General features: G+C 39.2%; 1 protein-coding gene across 6 annotated transcripts in view; it reads right to left on the reverse strand.

Annotated features, from left to right (window-relative positions):
• The window catches only part of FRY (FRY microtubule binding protein), a 251,531-nt gene that overhangs the window by 156,213 nt on the left and 75,035 nt on the right, over nucleotides 1-20,283 (reverse strand). For 2 of the 6 annotated variants that reach the window (XM_071553044.1, XM_071553037.1), the window contains exon 1: nucleotides 12,624-13,508. The exons of the other annotated variants lie outside the window; for them this stretch is intronic. In XM_071553044.1, coding sequence (XP_071409145.1) covers nucleotides 12,624-12,693 — 70 coding nt within the window. In that variant the 5' untranslated portion in view covers nucleotides 12,694-13,508. Of the gene's footprint in view, nucleotides 1-12,623; nucleotides 13,509-20,283 lie in introns of those variants that run through there. 6 annotated transcript variants of the gene reach the window in all.

Below are 20,283 nucleotides of genomic sequence, written 5' to 3' on the forward strand. Positions count from 1 at the left end.
CAAACTTTATCAACAAAATCCATGCCTCAAGGATATCATCATAATACAAATGTAATGTTTAAAAATGCATGATATCTCAGGCAGGCTTTAGGAGAATTCACAATAAGCTTAAATTTTGGTATGTAAATGTGGGAACTGTGCAAGAGGATCTGAGAAGTATTATACACCTCTTTGCTCTTAATTGAGAAAAACGCTTGATTAAAATCAGTGGCAGCAAGTTTGAAGAAACTATCTCATTACTTTGCAGAAACGGATTCCTTTCTGTAACAAGAAAAGTAATGCAGAAGTTAATAACAGACTTTATACTGATCTAAATAGAATGGTATTAATATTAGGCAGAAGGCCCTTCTAAGTATCTATTAATAGCATAAGCACATGATAAATTTAAACAAATACTAACTTGCCAGCAATGTGATGCTTCCATGTTACTCCTTGAAGGACTACTGTTTGTCCTCAAATAAATGAAAAACACCTTACTTGTAAATGCCATTCTCAGAGCTCTGTTGTAGTAGACAGACCACCCAGAATTCCCACTTTGGACAAAACAGAGCTGGGACTTGGCCCAGGAGCAGCTATTCATGTGCATGGACCTTCTGTCACTGCAGCTGCAGTGAGAAAACCTGTTTCTCCCCTTCCAGTGAAGAGCTGGCCCTTACAGGACAGCATAAGAATGTAGCCAGTCTTTTTTTTTTTTTATGTTTCAAAAATAAATTCTATCTTGAAAGACATTTACAGATTCCCATGGTAACTACATTTTCAGATTTTTACTCTAAATAATTCCTTATTTCATTTGATTGGTTTTTTTCTTTCTTAATGCTTGCATAGTTCAATGTAAGGATGAACACAAATGTCACAATATGCTGTGTACCTTCCTTCAAATCACTAATCAGAATATAAAACAAAGCCTAGAGTTCTCTCTGCAGTACACAACTGCTTAGCTTAATCTATAGTGGTAACAAACCATCAGCAAAGAAATTTCATATTTACAGTGTCTCATGCCAATTTTTAACACATTGCTCATAAAACTATTATGCTTGAATATAGGCTGAGTGACTCTCAAAAATTCCCTAATATCCCAATAACGTGATTTGTTTTCATTCAGCTGAGAACTCTGTCAAAGCCCTCAGATCCGTCTGTCAGCCTCCCCTGGGAGATGATAAGACAGACTAACTTTTATTATCTTATACACTGCCTTCTGTATTGGAGAAGTGCATTAGGAAGTTACCTGCTACTGCATTACAACTACTAATTAATAGAATAATAATCTGCCAGGACTATTTCTTTGTACATCTATATGCTTTCCACTGTGCTGCACTACCTCATTGGACTTAGGCTTTCATAAGCAAGGTAATATAGAGGACATATGATTAATCTGATGCCAAATGAACCAACTGTTAACCCAGTTACCTTAACAGCATGCTCAAGTCACTTGCTGTTCTCCTCACCTGATAACATTTAACACTTCCTGTCACCTAACACAAGCATTAAGACAAAGGAAGGCACACTCTGTGCTGGAAGGATGTGCTATAAAGCAAGGCTGTAGGATGGAAATCAGGTCTTCTGCACTGCATTCTGCTCTTGGAGGGGATTTCTCTGTCTCTCACCTCCCCCATCTCCCCAGCTGCTCTCTTCTTACTCCATCTCTACAATCTGGTGCCTCCCCATGGCTGTGTCTTCCCCACTTCAGGCTCTCTATTCCAGTTGAGTTTCCTATTCTCTGTTTGTCCAGTTAAACACCGTTAATCTCGTCCTTCCAGCCCTCTCAACCCCATCCCATCCCTACTCCCATCCCTCTCCCTTCACCCACACCTCTTCAGTCTGTCCTTTGTTCCATCTCATACCAGTGACTCTCAATTTCACTTCCACTCTCTGGGAAGTATCAGTTCCCCTATTACTGATTCCTTCCCCATGATGACTCCTCTGCCTCTTCTCCATTCCTGCTGGCTCTTTGCTGGGCTTTTATTGTACATTCACTGCCCTCTGCCCTCGCTTCCTTTCTGCAGCCACTGTACAGAGGCAGTTGGCTGTAAGGCATCTGTCCTCCACCCACTCCCAATATCCTCTTCAGAAGAATTTTTAACATGAACAAACAAGGCGGGGGGGGGGGGGGGGGGTTGTGTTTCAGCATTTTTTCAGAGAGGGTAGAACCATTTCTGCAGAGAATTTCAAAATCCACCTTCAGGGACATTAAGTTAAGTGGGTAACACCCACTTACACCTGTCCTGTCCCTTACTGCTTAAATACATGACAGACAAATAAGTAAAAACAATCAACATTTTTAATTTCACAGTCCCTTTGAAAATATTTTCATCTTCTATGACATATTTGATAAAGATTCACTGTGGACATGCCAAGACTCTGCATAATTTACTATAAACCCTGATGACTTTTGTATTCCAAACCATGATACACTCCAGCTTCTGATTACCAGAGAATCAGAAATGCTCTTGATCAAGCACTCATCCCAGGAAAGAATGCATACATTGCTCTGCCACATTTTCCTGCCTATGAGCAAGAGAACAAAAATTAAAATAACCACCTAGCTTTGGTTCAGATGGCATACAGGGTGGTGTGAGGTTATTAATTTCAAACATCTCCCTTCAAAGGAAAAGAATTAGAGCTGAGTAATTTTCTCCTTATTTAAGACATCAGTAGCAACAAATACACATGTTGAGGAATTCAAAATAATGCTGTGATATTTCCATATTAAAATTATTACTTACTGCCAATTAAGAATCTCATTATATATGATAACTGGTTGAGTCATGAATTACAGTGTGTCTGTCACTTGGCTACCAAGAGTGTAAAGGAAAAAAAGTTCTTCCAGTAAATAAATAGAAGACAGGGCTTAATTTCCAGATCTAACACAGGTTCTGTGTAATCCTGTGTCCCTCAGTTAATTTCTCCGTTTCAATTTGCCCAGGAATAGCAATAAAGCAATCTTTCATATTCAGGTAATAATGCTGAAAGTATTCAAGTCTGTAAAGCTTCCAGATGGGCAGTACTGTATATATATTACTATAATATAGACCATTGCAAGCAAGTTATTTGCAGCAGTTTCTCTGCACCGAATTAATGAATATCAATCTGCATCTTGTGCATGTATTTTAAAATACACAACACTATGAGTTTTGCGTGCAGTCCTCTCTAAGGTGTGACTGACGCTTGTCTCGCAGTTGGGGTATTTACAAAGGCTGCCACAGCAAGGATTTTCTTATGCCTGAGAAGACAGACAGCTGATGCTGCCATTTTTCATCAGCTGAGCTCCCCTCTTCACTATCTAACAGCCTCAATTTACAAATTCTGTAGAAGTATTTTATCCTTCTCTGAATCGTTCTGAATTTGGTTAAAATGTTAAAAAAAAGGCAGGCAGACCGTATAAGCTTTGCTTCCCTTGGAAAGCTGACTAAAACCAATTCCAGTTACAAGAGAATGAATGGCCAAACCTGATGCCAGGTAGCTCAAACTACTTTCAACACAATATCTAGTAATATGCATGGAATAAACCTCATTTTGAAAACATACAACAAATACATTACTGTGAGTACATGCAGAAACCTATTCTGCACATTTCTGAAGGGAGAACTGTGGTGAGAACTCTATCTTGTTAACCTTCTGACTAAAAAACTAAACTGATCCACACATTTAAAGGCATTCATAAATAACATTCAGAAATGCAGTATAAAAGATAATTCTGTATATTCTGTTCTATGAAAGTTGTCAAGGGTGTCAGTATCAAAACAAACAAATTTATAAATGGACATCCTTTGAAGTTTTATTTATTCCACATACAAGTTGAGACTCTTCAAAGATACAAAGACAGAAGAGAGCTATAGAGAGATAGCTAGAGTTCAGGGAAAAATGTTAGTATAATGATCACCCAGTTATAGGAGAACTCCTGCAAAACACCACCTTTGGCAGACTTCTGTGCTGAGCCATGTATTACTTAAGAATTCAAGTCAACCCTTTCAAAATAAACCCAAAACTCTGCAACTTCACAATTATAAATAAAATCAAGATCTGTTGCACTCTTTTTATGAGTCCTTGTCTAGTACCAATTCAACTAACCTCCACATTTTGGACATACACCATGGACATTCTCACCCCATCACTGACTAGAGAAAAAACACAACAGTCTCTTAACTTGTATGCATTAGCACTACATGTGATGACAGTAAATTTCTCAAAGTCTGGAAAGTACCCAGGATAAAGATTGTATAGCAGTCTCTCAAAACGGCCTCTACTTTTTATTATGTGTGAAATTTTTCTGCGAAAGCTCCAATCACCTAATTAAGCTCTTTATCAGCAATGCATTTCCTTGGAGGCACGTGATACTGTCACTAGAGTGATACCACAGTATTTACAAAACAATACTCGGATTTCTCTTCAAATCAGTGGCCTGAAGAGCAGTTTAAATTCTTCCTTCTGAGACATTACAGAGCTGAATCTCTCATCCGGCTCTGTAATCCCAGTGATCTTATATTATGCACAAACATGAATATTGTTGGTGGTCTCTCTATATTGGTGACCTCTTTTTCATGCAGAGGAGGAGGGAAGTGGCATTCAGTAACTCAGTGAAACTACTGCTAGACAGCTGAGAGCAAACTATGAAGCCAGTGTTTCTCAGATGTGTTTCATTCAGCTGCTTGTTTTAGCAAGCTCTGCTGTCTGCTGTGAACAGAAAAACTCTGCCATCCCTCAGTTTTGAATGTGACTATAATTAGCAAAATATAGAACATAAATATGGAAGGAATTGCCAGGCTTCTCAGTAGTTCCTGCGAAGAAGACAGTCTGTGCTCCTGAACTCTGGACTTGAACAAGTTCTATCTTTCCCTCCTACAAGAAGTTCCAGACCAAGGGGCACTCCAGCACCTGGCAGACAGAGGCCAGAGAGACCTTGTTGGTGAAAACAGAGGCAAAAGTGTCACTCAGTACTTCAGTCCACCGTCACTACATTTTCTGCCCCATGTAGTGGTGGGTCCACATTTCCCTTGTTCAGCCATTTACCACTAATGAAGCAGGAGAAACTCTTCTTGTTGATTTGATATCCCTTGCAAATCCCATCTCCAGCTGAGCTTCGAATTTCCAAGCACTGTCCCTGCATGCCTGGGCAATGTCTATAAATTCCTCCTTCGTAGCCAACTCACACTGCTGCCTCTGATATGCTGCCTTTTTTGCACTGGAGCCCAGCCAAGAGGTTCCTGATAAGTTCCATCCTTGTGCTTGGAAGATGTTGACCTCAAAGACCTGTCAGTTTCCTTGAGTTCCTTTGCCTTTCAGAGCTCCTTCCCACAGGACCCCCCCTAACAGTTTCTGAAACCTCAAAAACTAAAATCTGCTCTCATAAAGTCCGGGGTCTGTACTCTGCCACTCTCTTTCTCGACTCTTATCATGATTTTGAGCTCCAATCAGGTATTCCATGTTAATGGATAACAGACCCAGCTGTTCTTCACCCATTCAGTCCATTGTTAATCAAGAAGTTACTTCCAACACCCCCAAGAAATCCTGACTGCTTACATCCTACTATTTTGCACTTCCAGCAGACGACAGGAAGTTCAAGTCCCCGATGTGAACCAACATTAACAATTCATGAACTTCCTCAAGTTGTTTGAAGAAGGCTTTCTACACTTCCTCACTCTGACTGGTGGCCCGTAAGATTCCCACTATCACCTGGTAACCCTTCAAGTCCTCTCTTCTGATCCTGACCCACAAGCTCCCAAGTACACTGTCAGGCATCCACCCCACAGAAGAGCTCCACACCCATAAGCAGCTCTTTCACCAAGGCAGCAACTTTCACTCGTTATCTTCTCTGCAGGTCCTTCCTCAAGAGCTTGTATCTATCCATCACAGCATTCCAATTGTGTGAGCTGTTAACACCAAAGCTGTTACTGCTCTGATGTTTTAACCTGTGACTGAATGCAGCGCTTGACTTCCTCCGGCATATTTTCCAGAATGCATATATTTGTATACATATACTTAGGGTATGTATACAATGTATATAAGGGCGTTTCCTCATCTTGTTTTACAGTTCCTGAACTACCACTTAATCCCTTTGCCCTGCACCTTTTGCTTTCCACCCCTGTTCACTGCCACTTAACTGAACTATGGATCATAATCCCCCTTCATTGTCACCCCTAGTTTCCAGCTCTCAGTAGGATGATGACCCATTCAGCAAATGTCTTGCCCTGCTTTGTCATAACATTGAACATCTTTCTATTTACACTCTTAAAAATATAAACTGTAAAACCTTTAACTATCTAGCTGATAGAGCTGCTGTAAAGTTTGAACACTGTGTTTAGCATTCCTTTTAGTTAAAGCAATAGAGAAAGGATTGGGTGATTCAGAAGGAAGGGTATTAGAGGACAAGTGATTTTCTTTCCATAGACAATTGATTCAAATCTAGTTTGGGCAACTGCAGTGACTGAAAAATTACCAACTCACAAGTAACTCAGCTATTTGCCTCTGTGAAATTATTCTGCAGTCCAAATTTATCATAGAAACAATAGCAAGAACTTCACTACTGATGTTGTGAAGCAGAGAAGAGAGGGATGCAAAGTTAGACTGGCCTGGAGAAGGAACTAGTTCTGATACTTAAAAGCAGGCACAGGTACAGGAGTCACTATTAAAGCAAATATGATTCAGTTCCACCAGTCTAACAGCAGGAATCAGCCAAAACTACCTCCCAGTCTTGGTAGGGTACTCACATCGCCTTTCTCATGCTGACACCAGTATCTGCACCATTTTAGAAAGTGTAACTTGCAGGATATTAACTCTGTGGGTGATAAGGGTGGGAGAAAAGGCATAGTAGCCTGGAGACAGGGATAAGAGGCTGGTATGAGCCTGTCCCTCCCAAGCACAGCTACCGCAATGCCACATGTGCCATTCATGGTTTCTACATCCACAGAAATTCAAACTCTAGGGATATCAACTCATAGCAAGTGCCAAAGCAGTTTTTGATTGCTTAGAAACTCAGGGAAGGATACAGAAATTAAAGTTGGACAAGCATATGCAACTGGAATTCTGTAGGTGTGGAGCCTACTTCCTACTGTCCACAAGTCAATGTGGAGAAAAGAGCTTAAACCACTAATGAAATGAGCGTATCCAAAATGGATAAAGTACAAAAGGATTGCTAAGCAGCAATTTTGGCTTATATCCTCCATTTCTAAATTTTAAACATTTTTTGTATATTTTTTTACTCCTAAAGTAACATGTTCATTATGACTTTCCTTGTATTTCTATCATCATGGCTAGGCTTCGCGAATGAAGATTTGAGAAGGGCACTACCCACGCTTGCTGCAAGCGTGCTGGTGGCTAAAAAATGTATTTCTATACATTCCCTTCTTAATACCTATAATTTTAATATCTATATAGACACATAAAAATAAAGATACTACAACTTATTCAATGGTATTTTATATGCATAGATGAAACACAAGAACTGTTAGTTCTTTCCCTGATCCTTTTGAATAATAAATAGCTATATTGGAAAAAACCAAACTGGTGGTATTTTGATAAAAGCAAATATATCACGAATTAATCACTCAAAGTGAATACTAATAGTATAACAGAACAGTTTTGTTTTTACCACAAGTAAAATAATTAGAATCTATATTAAATATCTACCAGTAATTATCTATGCCTGGTTTATGCTTTGTTTCCAGATAATCTTATATTTTGAAGTTTTACCACACAAGTTTATGTCCTGTATTGCAATCGAAGCACTTGTAGATTTTTACAGAAGTAATTAAAACTTTCTGATGACAAGGAAATTCATTCTATAAACCAACTGAATTTTCCAATAGAGCATTTATGATTTTCTTATCCTTTTTTCCCCCTCCCATTATGGTAGCAACAATTCTCGAGTGTCCTACACAGAGCAGCAAACACCCAAATAAACAAAAACCCCTTCTTCAAAGAGTTCTCAGGTTCCCTAAGTCATAAAACTTCTACTTTCCCTTACTTTAATAAGAACCGCGTCAAAATGCAAGTTCTAAAATGGGGCACCACCAGAACACAAACAACCTAAACACTCTGGTTTACTACCTTTCCCTACAGCTCTGTGGAGAAGAGGACCAGATCTGCATACAAATACAAAGAAAGCTCCTGGGAGACAAGAGTCATCATTGTCATCAAGTCACCTTCACTGCTGACAATCACAGACTACTTAAAGTTGTAGAATACGTTAAGCACCCGAACTTCAGGGCTCAATGGACAGAGCGCAATCAATCCCCTTCACACAGTGTAGCAGCTTGAGCTGATGGCACTCTTTGTCCCAGGCAGCTTCACATGCCAAGAATGAGCTACGCTGTGTGCCCGGGGCTCCCCAGAGGTGGAGGCTGTGGCATGGCCAGCTCTCGCCGCTGCCCGGGCTTCAGCGTGTCCGTCAGTGCCAGGCTGCAGCCACATGGCCCTTCCCCAGCCGCTTCGGGCAAACACCGATCAGCTTCTGGAACTAGCTCTCCTTGGGTCCGCAGGTGCAGGAATGCCAGAGCAAGAGAGATAGCAGGGAAGGACACGTTCTTCTTGTTGATTCACTCTGTTTGTCTAAGTGGGCACTGAGAAATCAGGAGCCTCTTTCCTTGATTGCTATCTTGCTGCAATCACCAAGTCTGATAGCATGGTGTTCACATTCAGCTTAAAACAGGTCTATGTTTGCCTGCAGACAAGGGAACCCTGCAAAACAGCTATAGTCAACCTTCTGCACAATAAAATCTCAATAGAATATAAAACTAGTGCACCGCAGAACTTGGACATAATGTAGACTTTTACCAACGAAAGTGCTGGTGGCCTTCCCTTTCTCTTCATCATCAACACAGGAATATTCTCTATAAAAGGTTGAATTTTATTGCTTCATGTATTATACCTATTTAATGAAGGACTAAATGTTCTTCACTAATTTCTGTTCCTGACAGGGTAGAAGCATATTGTCAAGGGAGAAACAGAATATGTCTGATCACACGGGAGCCAGGAACCCCTTGGGCTTCATGTTGGCCACTGAGAAGTTTCTTTCACACCTGGTGCTCTCTTGATCACAGAACTGTGTTCAGCTCAGTATATGACCAGCAAGCCACGGAGGAGCCAGAGATTCTCCTGGGAGTGTTGTGGGATGCTGCTGTGTTTGAGGAACGCCAGTAGTAGCTAAGCTGATGTAGGTGTCTCTGTGCTCTCAGGATTAGGCTGTCTCAGATGTTACCACCACTAGCAAACAAGGAGTGGCTTTTGCCAGACACTGCTACAGGGACTGGGCACACAGGAGCACACAGCAAGAGAACAGTGTGTAGTACAAGGACTGAGCAATGGGCTTTGTACAGCACAAAGGTAAAGAGGATAATGACGTGAGGATTTTGATGTGGATGATGGCTATTACAGAAGAAGACAGGAAAGTATGGGCCATGGGAAAGAGACCTGAAGTCCTGACACTAAAAAGGGCCTTATTCTGAGTCTGATTTCAACACAAGTCCACAGAAAAAACATCTTGCTATTCAAAGGTAGATAAACAAGCATTGCATAACTGTGTGGTATGAAAAGCAGCAAATAAAAATATACAGTATGCAAAATGTGCACTTTCACTTCATAATACAAAAAGACACCTCAAAAATCTGTCTCCAGTAGATCTATTTATTTGGAAGACAACGAAATGCCGTTTCTACCAGGCAACAGAAGAGCTGACTTGTGAGATCACAAGTGAGCCATCTACCTGTCCCAGTTAAATTCTTCTACAGAATCCTTACCTCCAATAAACTTAATTGCTGATCTGATCTAGAAACTGCAGTTGTTGAATATTGTAGCATTGATCAAAAATACCTGACTAGTTCAGAAAACATCAGAACACAAAAGAGATTGAAAAAAAATAGATTATTATTTTTATTTTCCAACCAGAGCATCCTGGTTCTGATCCCATCTCCAACAAGTTACAGGAATATTTTCCAGACAGCATGATGTGCTGAGTAAAGGAGTATTTTGAGGTCTCAGTCTGATGGGATGATTCAAAGGCCAGACTGTGACTTGGCTTTTTTGTACCCTAGGAAAATGAGCGCACACTCACTGAGAACACCCACTGACTGTGCCATCCTGACTACAATAGTTAAAATGAACCGACACCATTGCCCATAAATTACCTGTCTCCGTAGTTGGGGGTTGAATATAAAAATGCAGGCAGCACGCTAGGTGAACACCTGGACAATTGCTGTGGAACACTGAACTGAAATCCTGCCTGGTGTGTCAAAAATACTAGTTTGCTAAACAACCCAGATAGTAAAATCAGAGAAAATTGTCATCTCAAATAGAATAACTGAGTGTATTTCATGGTACAGGCAACAGATATGGGTGGCACTCTGTTAGAAAATGTTCATGTCTGTGCAAGCTAAAACATAAATCAATGGAAAGGCCTGGTTTTGGTGGGACTATAAAGCCCAGGGAGGATAAATGCCATTTACACTACTCTTTTGAAGTGCCAGTTTGCAGAAACATACATGCACAGCATCTCTGCACTATTATCATTTGAGCATAATATATACTGTAGGAAATAAAGTTATTTTTATTTTAAAACTGTATGATAGACCTCTTGCTGCCGTGTAAATGCCCCAGCCTAATTTACAGTCTTCTTCTGCTCTGGGTATGCAGACACAGCACCTATTCTCTGAAAAACATGCTCCTGTGCATGCATGTGCAGGCTTCCCAGCAGTTTCTCAAGCAAGGGAAGTGTTTTCTTCTGCTCCACCCATCACACAGCAGAGCTGATGAAAGCCTTAGGTTTTTTGAACTCCCTACTGTCTTCTTATCAAACTATTTGTTTTTCAGATAGAGAGGATATGTTCAGATTTATGAATATACCCTTCTGGACTGAAAGCAGAAACCCCCCAAGCTTAAGGCAACCTGTGTTAATTTACTCAATTTCATCTTCCTGTTTGTTCAGATACTACAGTAGAAGGTGTGTTTATCCACTAAAAGAATGCTAAAAATATCAATTACTCATATATTATTTCCATTTCCCTAAAACAGAATTTAGGGAGTTCTAATTTCAGACTTTAACGATCTTTCCCATTTTGAAATACTATCAATATACTTTGACATAGAGGAAAAAGAAAAAAATTAAAATGTTACATTTAATGCCAAAATTTTTATATTTTTAGCTTTACTTAGTCTTCAAGTTACAGTAGGCTATTACAAAAATAATGCCAGAACTGACTTGATTTCTGCACTATAAACTGACTTGGTTTTCTTCTGTCATAAACTGTGACTGGCTTGTTACAAAATACATGTTGTCACAATACAGACTTGTGTTCTCAGTATTTGTTTAACGTTAGTCCAAGAAGGTAACTAAATCAAAATCCTCTTCCAGTCCTTGCAGGATCACTGACTTGAATGAATATGCACTAAATATTTTGGAAGGAGGGGAGATAGGCAGTGCTGTTTAGGTAATAGCGTTATTCCCTCGTGCCTTCGCACTTGTGGTAGAAAAACAGTATCAACCAAGCACTACAGTGTTACTCAGGTTACCAATAACCTGGAAAAATACAGTTTCTATGGATATAATTCAATGAAGACTAGTCTGGCAAGTCACATATCTAATATAGTGGTATTTTTATTTCTTTGCAGATATAAAAGTACTCTCCTTGAATTAAGGAGATTTTGCAGTATTTTTATACCACATCATTTTAGAATACTAGTCTTTAATGCAGAAATTATAAATTATGAAAATAGGATGACCAGAACCTTATTACACACATAGCCAAGTTGCATTTTTCCAGAGACAATGTGTTCTATCTTTCAAAAACAGTTAAATATAGAGATTTAGCACTGTTCATACAAGCTTCCATAGAAAAGGAATATAGTGTTCATATATTTTAAAATAAAAAAGCAAATTTCTGCCAAATTTATCTCATGGTTTTACCTAATGTGAATGTATTTGCAAGCACTAAATTTTATTCAGACATCTTCATTACATGATATTGCTAAAAAATCTGAAGAGTGATTGATTTAAACAGCAATGGAAATCAGGAACAGCAATACTGAAGAGACCAAGGAAGAGTATTGTTTACATTCTGCAAAACCCAGCCTGGATCAGATAAACAGACAGATTCTTTCTGGAGGGAAATATTGCATAAGGTTCTGAAATTAAGCATAGAGGGTGGGAAGTGCAGCTACAAGCAACTGATGTTTTGCTTTTCATCACATTAAAAATTACTTTCGGACCTGAAGTGGAATAATTATAATTTTGTCCTTGGTGCACAATTAACAAAAAATAACTTCCGAGCTATGCCCCACCCTTGTGATTAAACAGCATTTTCAAAAATATTTAGCTAAAGTCTGAACAAATCAAACAAACATGTAGGCAGGAAACGCTGCTCGGAATTCACTCCCTGCAATGTACTATTAGAGCCAGAAAGCAGCCTAACTTCAGAATTCAATCAAGCAAAACCTAGTATAATCTCATTACAGCCTTTGCAGTTAATGAAACCTATTTAAATCTCTGACATTTTCATTTTTAGAGCTGACGAAAGCAAAAATTATTTGGTTTATATAACACAAACACATAGAAAGAGAAGATTTTATCCTTTAGGTTATTCTAGCTGTTTACCAAGCAATGCATAATATGAAAATATTACTCTTCTGCTACTCACTATTGCTCCAGGATTTCAGTAAATATTTGATACTGATTTCAAAGAAGCCAGAATCCTGCTGGCTGGCCATGTCTGCTGCATACAAAGAGGCTTCTATAATTCTGAGCAGCTGAAGTGGCAGGTACTATGTATGTAGATGTGACTGTCACCAGTCAGTGATGTAAACGAGGGGTCAGAGGAGGAAATGAAGTCTTCGCAGATCCACTTCTTCCGTTCATGGTAAGGTAAGCTCATTAAAAAAAAAAAGCTCAACAACAACAAAAACACACCACGAGATTTCTGTCCTTTGCTCTTCCTTCGGGGGTCGTATTTAATTATATCTGAAGAGTATTTTATTCCTTCGCCCCCTCAGTATGTATTTTCATTTATTCCATTCCACAAATGGGCAAATTCCTCCTGGTCGGTGAAGGCATAAGCAGTACCACAGCACTTGTTCCATAAGCAGTTAAGAGTATCTTCCCGAAGGGTGTCTGAGCTGTGCTTTCAATAACGCGCAGTCTTGCCTGTCTGGAGCTTTTTTCCCATCAGAAGCTGTCAGCCCGAGCGTAGGCACCTCCTCTCGCGAACCGAGCAGCAACTTGCAGCCCCACTGACACCGTCTCTTCTGCAGCTGGAGGAATCTCACACGTACTGTTTAGCTTTAGGGAAGAAAAAGCACCTTCTAATGAATATCCTCTGCATGCTCTGGTCAGCTGCTCTCCTTCCGCCTGTTCCCAAGAAGAGCACGCTGAACTATACACAACTGCATCATGCTGCGGTAAAGCAGAGCTGCACCCATAGATCTGATTGCAGTGACGTTAGGGGGAAAAAAAGGCGCCCTCTCAGCCCAGTTGCACAAGACAAGCACTTCCAGAGCACTAAACCCACGGCATTCAGACTGGCTGCTTCTGCTTTTCTTTCACTGCTACAGAAAAACGTGTTGTCATTTTTTTCCTGACACTCTCCCCCCCCCCCCCCTCCCCACCCCCCTTAACAAAGATGAGAGACAGCAGGCTGAATTCACAAATGAACCAGGGAGCTCACTGTTCGGTATTCACCTCTGAAAGAGCCACAGAAAATTCTCAGTTTGATATCATTTTTATCTGGAACAATGGTTTCTAAAAAGGACCTGAAGTCACAGAAGAAAATGAGGCAAAAGCAATTTGCTGGTTGTCAATGTCTCTGTATTTTCTACAAAATAGTTAATTGCTAGGTACAATTTCCATATTCCTAAGCTTTTATTTCATATAATCACACTACGTCACTGCATATTTTAATGGTAATGAAGAAAAATAGGGAGAATCAGTTTCCAAAATATTTTTTGTTTCATATATTCTTCATAACATCCTTACAGATATTATTTCCTAGGAATAACAGTACTTTTTTCTCACTTAGTGGAATAAATTTCCTGCAGCATTTCATAATTACAGTATCTGAGCCAAAACAGAGCTTGTCTGCTGCTGATTCTTCTAAAAACTTTGTCAGCAATTATATTCGCACATTATTTTCAGTTTCAGTATGTGGAATGTTTGATGTTTGGATTGGAAACTGAGGAACACAAGGGTCATTGAGATCAAGCTCCTGCAGTTCTCACTGAAAATATGCTAAATGTCTTCTGTAAACATACCTCATCTAGAGATAAGGTTTTGTGACCTTACTAATGAAAGGCTGTTGTAGAAACTCACTTTGTAAACCTTCTTTCAGTTCCTAAATGAACTTGACTTAAAACCTGTTTACACCCTTTCATGAGCATCCCAGGTTTGATCTCACCAGCTGTATCAATGACAGCTGCTCAGCTCTTCCTTGTATGGTCAAACTTCGAGAACGAAGATTTGGGAAGGACTGTCCCCACGTGGGTGTGCCCTTCCAGCCTGCGCAGTGGATTTTAGGTGAGGCTCAGCGTGCGCAGAACTGGCCCCACCGTTTAAATCCTGAGGTTCATCTGCCACGGCCGAGCGAGCTTGGACAGTGCCAGTGAAGTCCTCAGGACTAGAACCTACAGCACCCAGCATTTCCCAGGAGGTCTCCCATTCAAGTACTAATCCGGGGCTGACCCTGCTTGGCTTCTGAGATCTGACGGGATCGGATGTCAGGGAGGCATTTAACTGCCCATCAGCTCTTCCTATACTGTTAATTATCATCCCATTGCTATCAGTCTGGGACCTCAGTTCATATTCTGAGACCCCACTGTGCCAAATCTGTTCCCCCTTACCGCTCCACTGACAATGCCTCCTCATCATACTAAGCTGTTTTAATCAGCACACTCCAGCTTTTTAAAATTAAATATAATACCAAATAAGGCAAGTCCCAACGTCTAGGACTAATGACTTCCTACCATCCCACTAATCAGTTGTTCAGCAGGGACAATGCCAGGTAGGTTTGGAAGTCCTTATTCACCCTCACAAATGTAGCATTAATTCCTATGTTCCAGGATTTAAGTAATAATAATTTCCCCAGTGTTGTTACATCAAATGATTTTATGAAGATGACTAAGACATTAATTTTATCATATTTCTCTTGTTGAAAATAAAAATATAAGGTTAATTTTCAAACAGTTGCATTTCCTAAATCTACATTGGATTTTATCCAATTTTTTGGTAAATCCACAACTTTAAATAAAATCTCCCACCAAATTTTGTTTCAATGTCTTGAATGTCAAGCAGCCTCTCGGTACAAATCATTTTCCCCCTATAAATTCCTACTTCATCTCTCATCCTCATGGGATACTGGACTCTTTAAAAATCAATGTTCTTGTTTCAAATGTGTAAAGAAATAAGGATATTTAATAACCATTTGCTTTTAATTTCTTCACATATTCTTACTCAGCTGAACTTTTGATAGTGCTCACTTTAAATTGATACCCTCTAACCTTCAAGCCACACTTGCATTAACAATGCAGCAAAGACTCTTCCAATAACTCTTCAGTCTTTTTCCAGAAGAATGCTGAAGCATCCACTGAAATGGCTGGGATATCAGTTTAAAATAAACAAAAGGAAGTGTTCCTTTCTTCAGAGAGTCGTGAGCTTCTGGAACTTGTGGAGGTAGACAGGATTAACAGCTTCAAAATGGTGATAATAAACACAAAGTGAGATCTATAAAGGACGCTAAAAGGACTCCCCTCTAGCATCCCTAGTATTGCAGTGCAGATGCTGGGGCATATGAGAGGGGTGGGCTGCAGAAAGCAGTGTGTGCTCTTCCCAAACAGTGCCTTCTACTGCTGCTGTCAGGAGAATACCAGGTCAGATGGGTGACCTCCTGAAGGTCTCACATCTCCCTCATAGGCAGAATGAAAAGTTCAAGGTTTTGTTGGTTGATTGTGGTGCTCTCAAGTTAAAGAAATTTCAGACATCCCTCACAGCCAACTACCTGTTTTCTTAACTGTCATTAACCAGTTTATTTCTCAAGTTTTCTCAAGTGTTTTCAAAACTGCAGATCTATTCTTGCTTATCCTGAATCAGCTTGTATGAACATGATCCTGTTGCTCGTCCTTGGTCTTCACCAGTTGTCAAGTCTAACCAGCACAATCTTTTCTTGTATTTGTGACCATTTGGTAAAGAAATAAATGGGCTATCACATCCAAGGATATCTGGATTTGACTACTGTAAATTGAGTTTGTGTCTGGGGTGTTAAAGTATCACCTAATGCCCACATGCACTTCCCTGAAGAGTAATATTAAAAAGGCTACAGCTACATTTAGCCATCTGTCTAGAAGTGGCGATCCCCTTGAATCTTTTTCACTGACTTTCTCGAAAGGGATATGGGGGCAAAATTTCAAGTATATTAAGTATTTTTTAAACATTGCGTCACAACATTAATGTATATAAAAATATATATAAACAACAGAATCTCACTGCTTTCATCTTTCAGTGTTCTTTCCTATTGTCCATTTCCACTAAAAATATGCTGTTGTACTATAATACTGAAAAGTTTAATGGCTTTCTATAGATAAAGCATATTAAAGACAAATGCCACTACTTTTATACTGTATATGTTTGGCATCACATGAGTGAGTTCATACAGAATAAAATTTTTACACTATGCTTCCTGATCTCATGATTGTACTGAGGGAGAAGTACAGATTAAGGTACTGCTTTCAGTCCACAGAGCAGTCCAGTGAGCTACAAGAGGAAAGACTGACCCATTTCTTTAAGAAAGATGCTTGCAGCATAGTATCCAATGACATTGTTAAAATTTACTTCAGGGTTAATATTCCTCCTTTATCAGTTCTGTTTTTGAAAGTGCCACTCATACCATAAATGCTTCAGAATTTAACTTTTGCTCTAACAGCTTCTTTAAAAGTATAGCCAATTAAAATCTTACTAATTTCTATCATTAATCCTAAACTATTTGTAAACAATTTAAATTGTAAAAAATTTAAATATTTGCCACTCTAAAGATGTTAAAATAAAATATTCTCCAGACATCATGGTTTTACTCACATTTTGGAAACACTCCCAAAACAGGAATAACATACTGAAATAGCAGACACGGCAGCGTTTTAATCTAGTGTTCTGAATTTATTTTCGGGATGCTCACAGACTACAAAGTTTTTTAAGTTATACTGCTTCCACTTTCATTCTTTTTGACTTTATAATATTTATGATGTAATTACATATTCCAGGCTGTGAGAGATAGACAGGCATAAGCATACAAAATCTGTCAGTGAAAGTAAGATGCTTGATATTGCAGACTTCCTTACAAATACAGTGGGCTTCTTTTTTATATTACTACATGGGTGTTGACCAAAAGAAAAAGTAACTTCTTTTTTTCACTCTAAGAAATCATTGATCCCAAACCTGAAGGCTTTTCATAGGTCTACCATGATGAGGCACATGCTGATTAACATGACACTATAAGCACTGTTTAAATTGTAAACATGTGTGTGTAACTCACACTCCATATTTGTGACATGTAGTGCACCTTCTTTGTCTCACCTGCCTTCTGAGAACACAGGTACCCTGGTAGATATGTATCCAGGAGCCTTGGGTACCTGGTTTATACTCTTCTATATCTGAACAAAGTCCGGAGCTGTGGAGTTGCCATGTCCCAACTTTGGGAAAAAGAAGTTGGGAGATGCTGTTCATCAGCACGATCAGAAGTGGTTTTTTGAGCAGAACGCACCATGAACAGCTATTTTCACTGCAAAACATCTGAAAAATAGACTTCCAAAACTTTCACTCAGTAAAGGAAAAAGAATAACAAAACCGCATTCTGCTGGAGGTATTCACAACATCTTTCTTGAGGCATCCAGCTCAGATGCCTACACTGGGAGGTGAGTGCCTTCAGCATGACACAATAGTTCCAAAGAGTTCCAGTACAGAGCACAATTATTTGTCCAAAGCAGCTTGTTTCTCCTTACTCTATACATAGGACACTTAGGGTAACTACTTTTGCAAATTGAGTTTTTAGATTCTTACTATTTAGTAGCATAGGTAACAATTTTGTTTACAGTTTTAATGACTATGATTTGCAGTAGTCAAACAGGCAGTTTCATCCTCTGCATTTGCGAGCAATGCTTGGAGGAATCCTTAAAAAAGCACATAGAGATTTGAATATAGCAGAGTCTTGCACAATCTTCCAGGGCTCATTTTAGCTTGGTATGAAAGAACCTATTTGGATTTTGCAATCTTAACTCTTCAGAATCTGAGGCTAAATGCAGAGAGTAGCTGAAAGCCTCTAAGGGATGACAACAGTAAAAAGGCAAGTATAAACTTCAGATTCAAATTTTGTCTTCCAAGTCAAGATGTGGACACAGATCCCAAAGCCAAAGTCACTCTGCTGAACTACTGAAAGCTTAACATTGTTTTTTTATTTATTATTTTTGGTTTTTTCTATGCCTTCATATAGTTTTTCCTCCTTAACCTGGGTAAAATGCTATGTCCTTTTAGCCAAATAATGCTGTATGTCAAATTATTCCCGTGTGTCTGATTTCCATGGAATCAGCTTGGATTTACAAAGTATTAAGTATTAACAAAGCAGCTTGTACACATGCTTTACTAATGTCCTCCGTTAAAATGAAGATCAAAATTGTTATCTAAATCAATTGAATTTTATGTACTATAATGTCCCATGATTTAACAAGGTAAAATAAACACGTTGCTAGGGTCCAAATTAAAAGTACAGAGTGACAGAAAGCACTGCAGAAAATAAGATTTCATTAAACAAACCTCATTTAATGTGATAGACTCTAAGCAACAGAAATCCTTCTTAGTTTATGTCTCACTAGTTTTGCTGCACCATTTTGTTTTGCCTCCTGATTGTAAGTGACTGTTCAGCTATTGCCACCTACTGATGAGAAGCAAAACAGGCAGAAGCTGGAGAACAGTAAATAGTGTATAGGGAATGGGTATTTACGTTGTAAACTGTGTCAAAATGGAAGACAGCAGCATAGAAATGAAGGGCATTTCCTGGAGCAAGGATATCAGGCAATTTGGGTACAGTTATATAAAATATTAATCAGAAGCCTATTAAATGGAATTTAATAGAGTAAAAATTAATGTATTTTCATAGATACATGATAGATTCATGCATCACTCAGCTCTCATCATCAGCTTGTTCAGTGAATTAATTACAGTAATTAAATAGGGTGTAAAGGGTTTGTGCCTTATCTATAAATAACAAAAGGTAACTACACATCTCGCAGACGATTAATTGGTTAATACTGGAATTATGCCTTCAAGATTCACTATACTGTTATCCTTCCCTTGACTTTGCTTTGGAGCTGTCAAACTGACATGTCCCCTTAGGACTCCGATGTTCACCTCTGAGTTTCTCCCTAGCTGAACAGTGTCTGGAACCATCAGTCATCCAGAAACAAATATACCATCCTATAACCCTATATGAAACCTGTACCACTACCACTGGGGCACAGACTCAGGCAGCACTGACGCATGAAACACTGCTGTGCAAGTCAAAATGCAGCCAGTGTCCCACAAGCACAGCCCACAGGCAGGCATGAAGAATAACTTGAGCAATATTTTCTTCCTGCTCTTCACCTTAGTTTTCAGGGACCACCCCTAAATAAGCTGTTTTCCATTACTGGAATCCTAAAAACTTATTTCCTTCTCAGTTTTGCAACAAACCCTTATCTGTATTTTAGAGACAAAGTTACATAGCATACTTTCCAAACATCCAAGCATGATGTGTCAGAACTTCCTTACAGCAGGAAATTTTCAAACAGCCCCTGATGGTGACTTTAATTCTGTGTGCTCTTTCAGACACAAGGTGTAATAACTGAAACCCACCCACCCACTCAAAGTATAATTTGTATTTGCTAATTTATGCCTAAGATTGGTACCAGGTCACACAGAGCCTAGGACAGAGAGAACACAGATTTTGTGGCTGTCCCTCTTTTCCTCAAGATATTACATATATTTTCTCATTACACAATGCACAGACAAATCCCCAAATACTCAAAATTTATGGCTGTATTTATGTCGTAAACACCCTCTTCCACTTTCCTTCTGTGATGTAGTTGTACCTCTTTTTCCCTCCTGACAGGAAACTCTACAGGACAGCAAAGTGGAAGCCAGAGAGGGGAAAGGCTGGATCATGCTCATCACTAGATATTCATAGAGTCATAGAATGGTTTGGGTTGAAAGAGATTTTTGAAGATCAATTAGTCCGAACCCCTGCCATGGAGTGGGACACCTTTCATTACATTAGGTTGTTCACAGCAACC

Source organism: Pithys albifrons, chromosome 1, assembly GCF_047495875.1.
Source record: "Pithys albifrons albifrons isolate INPA30051 chromosome 1, PitAlb_v1, whole genome shotgun sequence".
Classification (NCBI taxonomy): domain Eukaryota; kingdom Metazoa; phylum Chordata; class Aves; order Passeriformes; family Thamnophilidae; genus Pithys; species Pithys albifrons.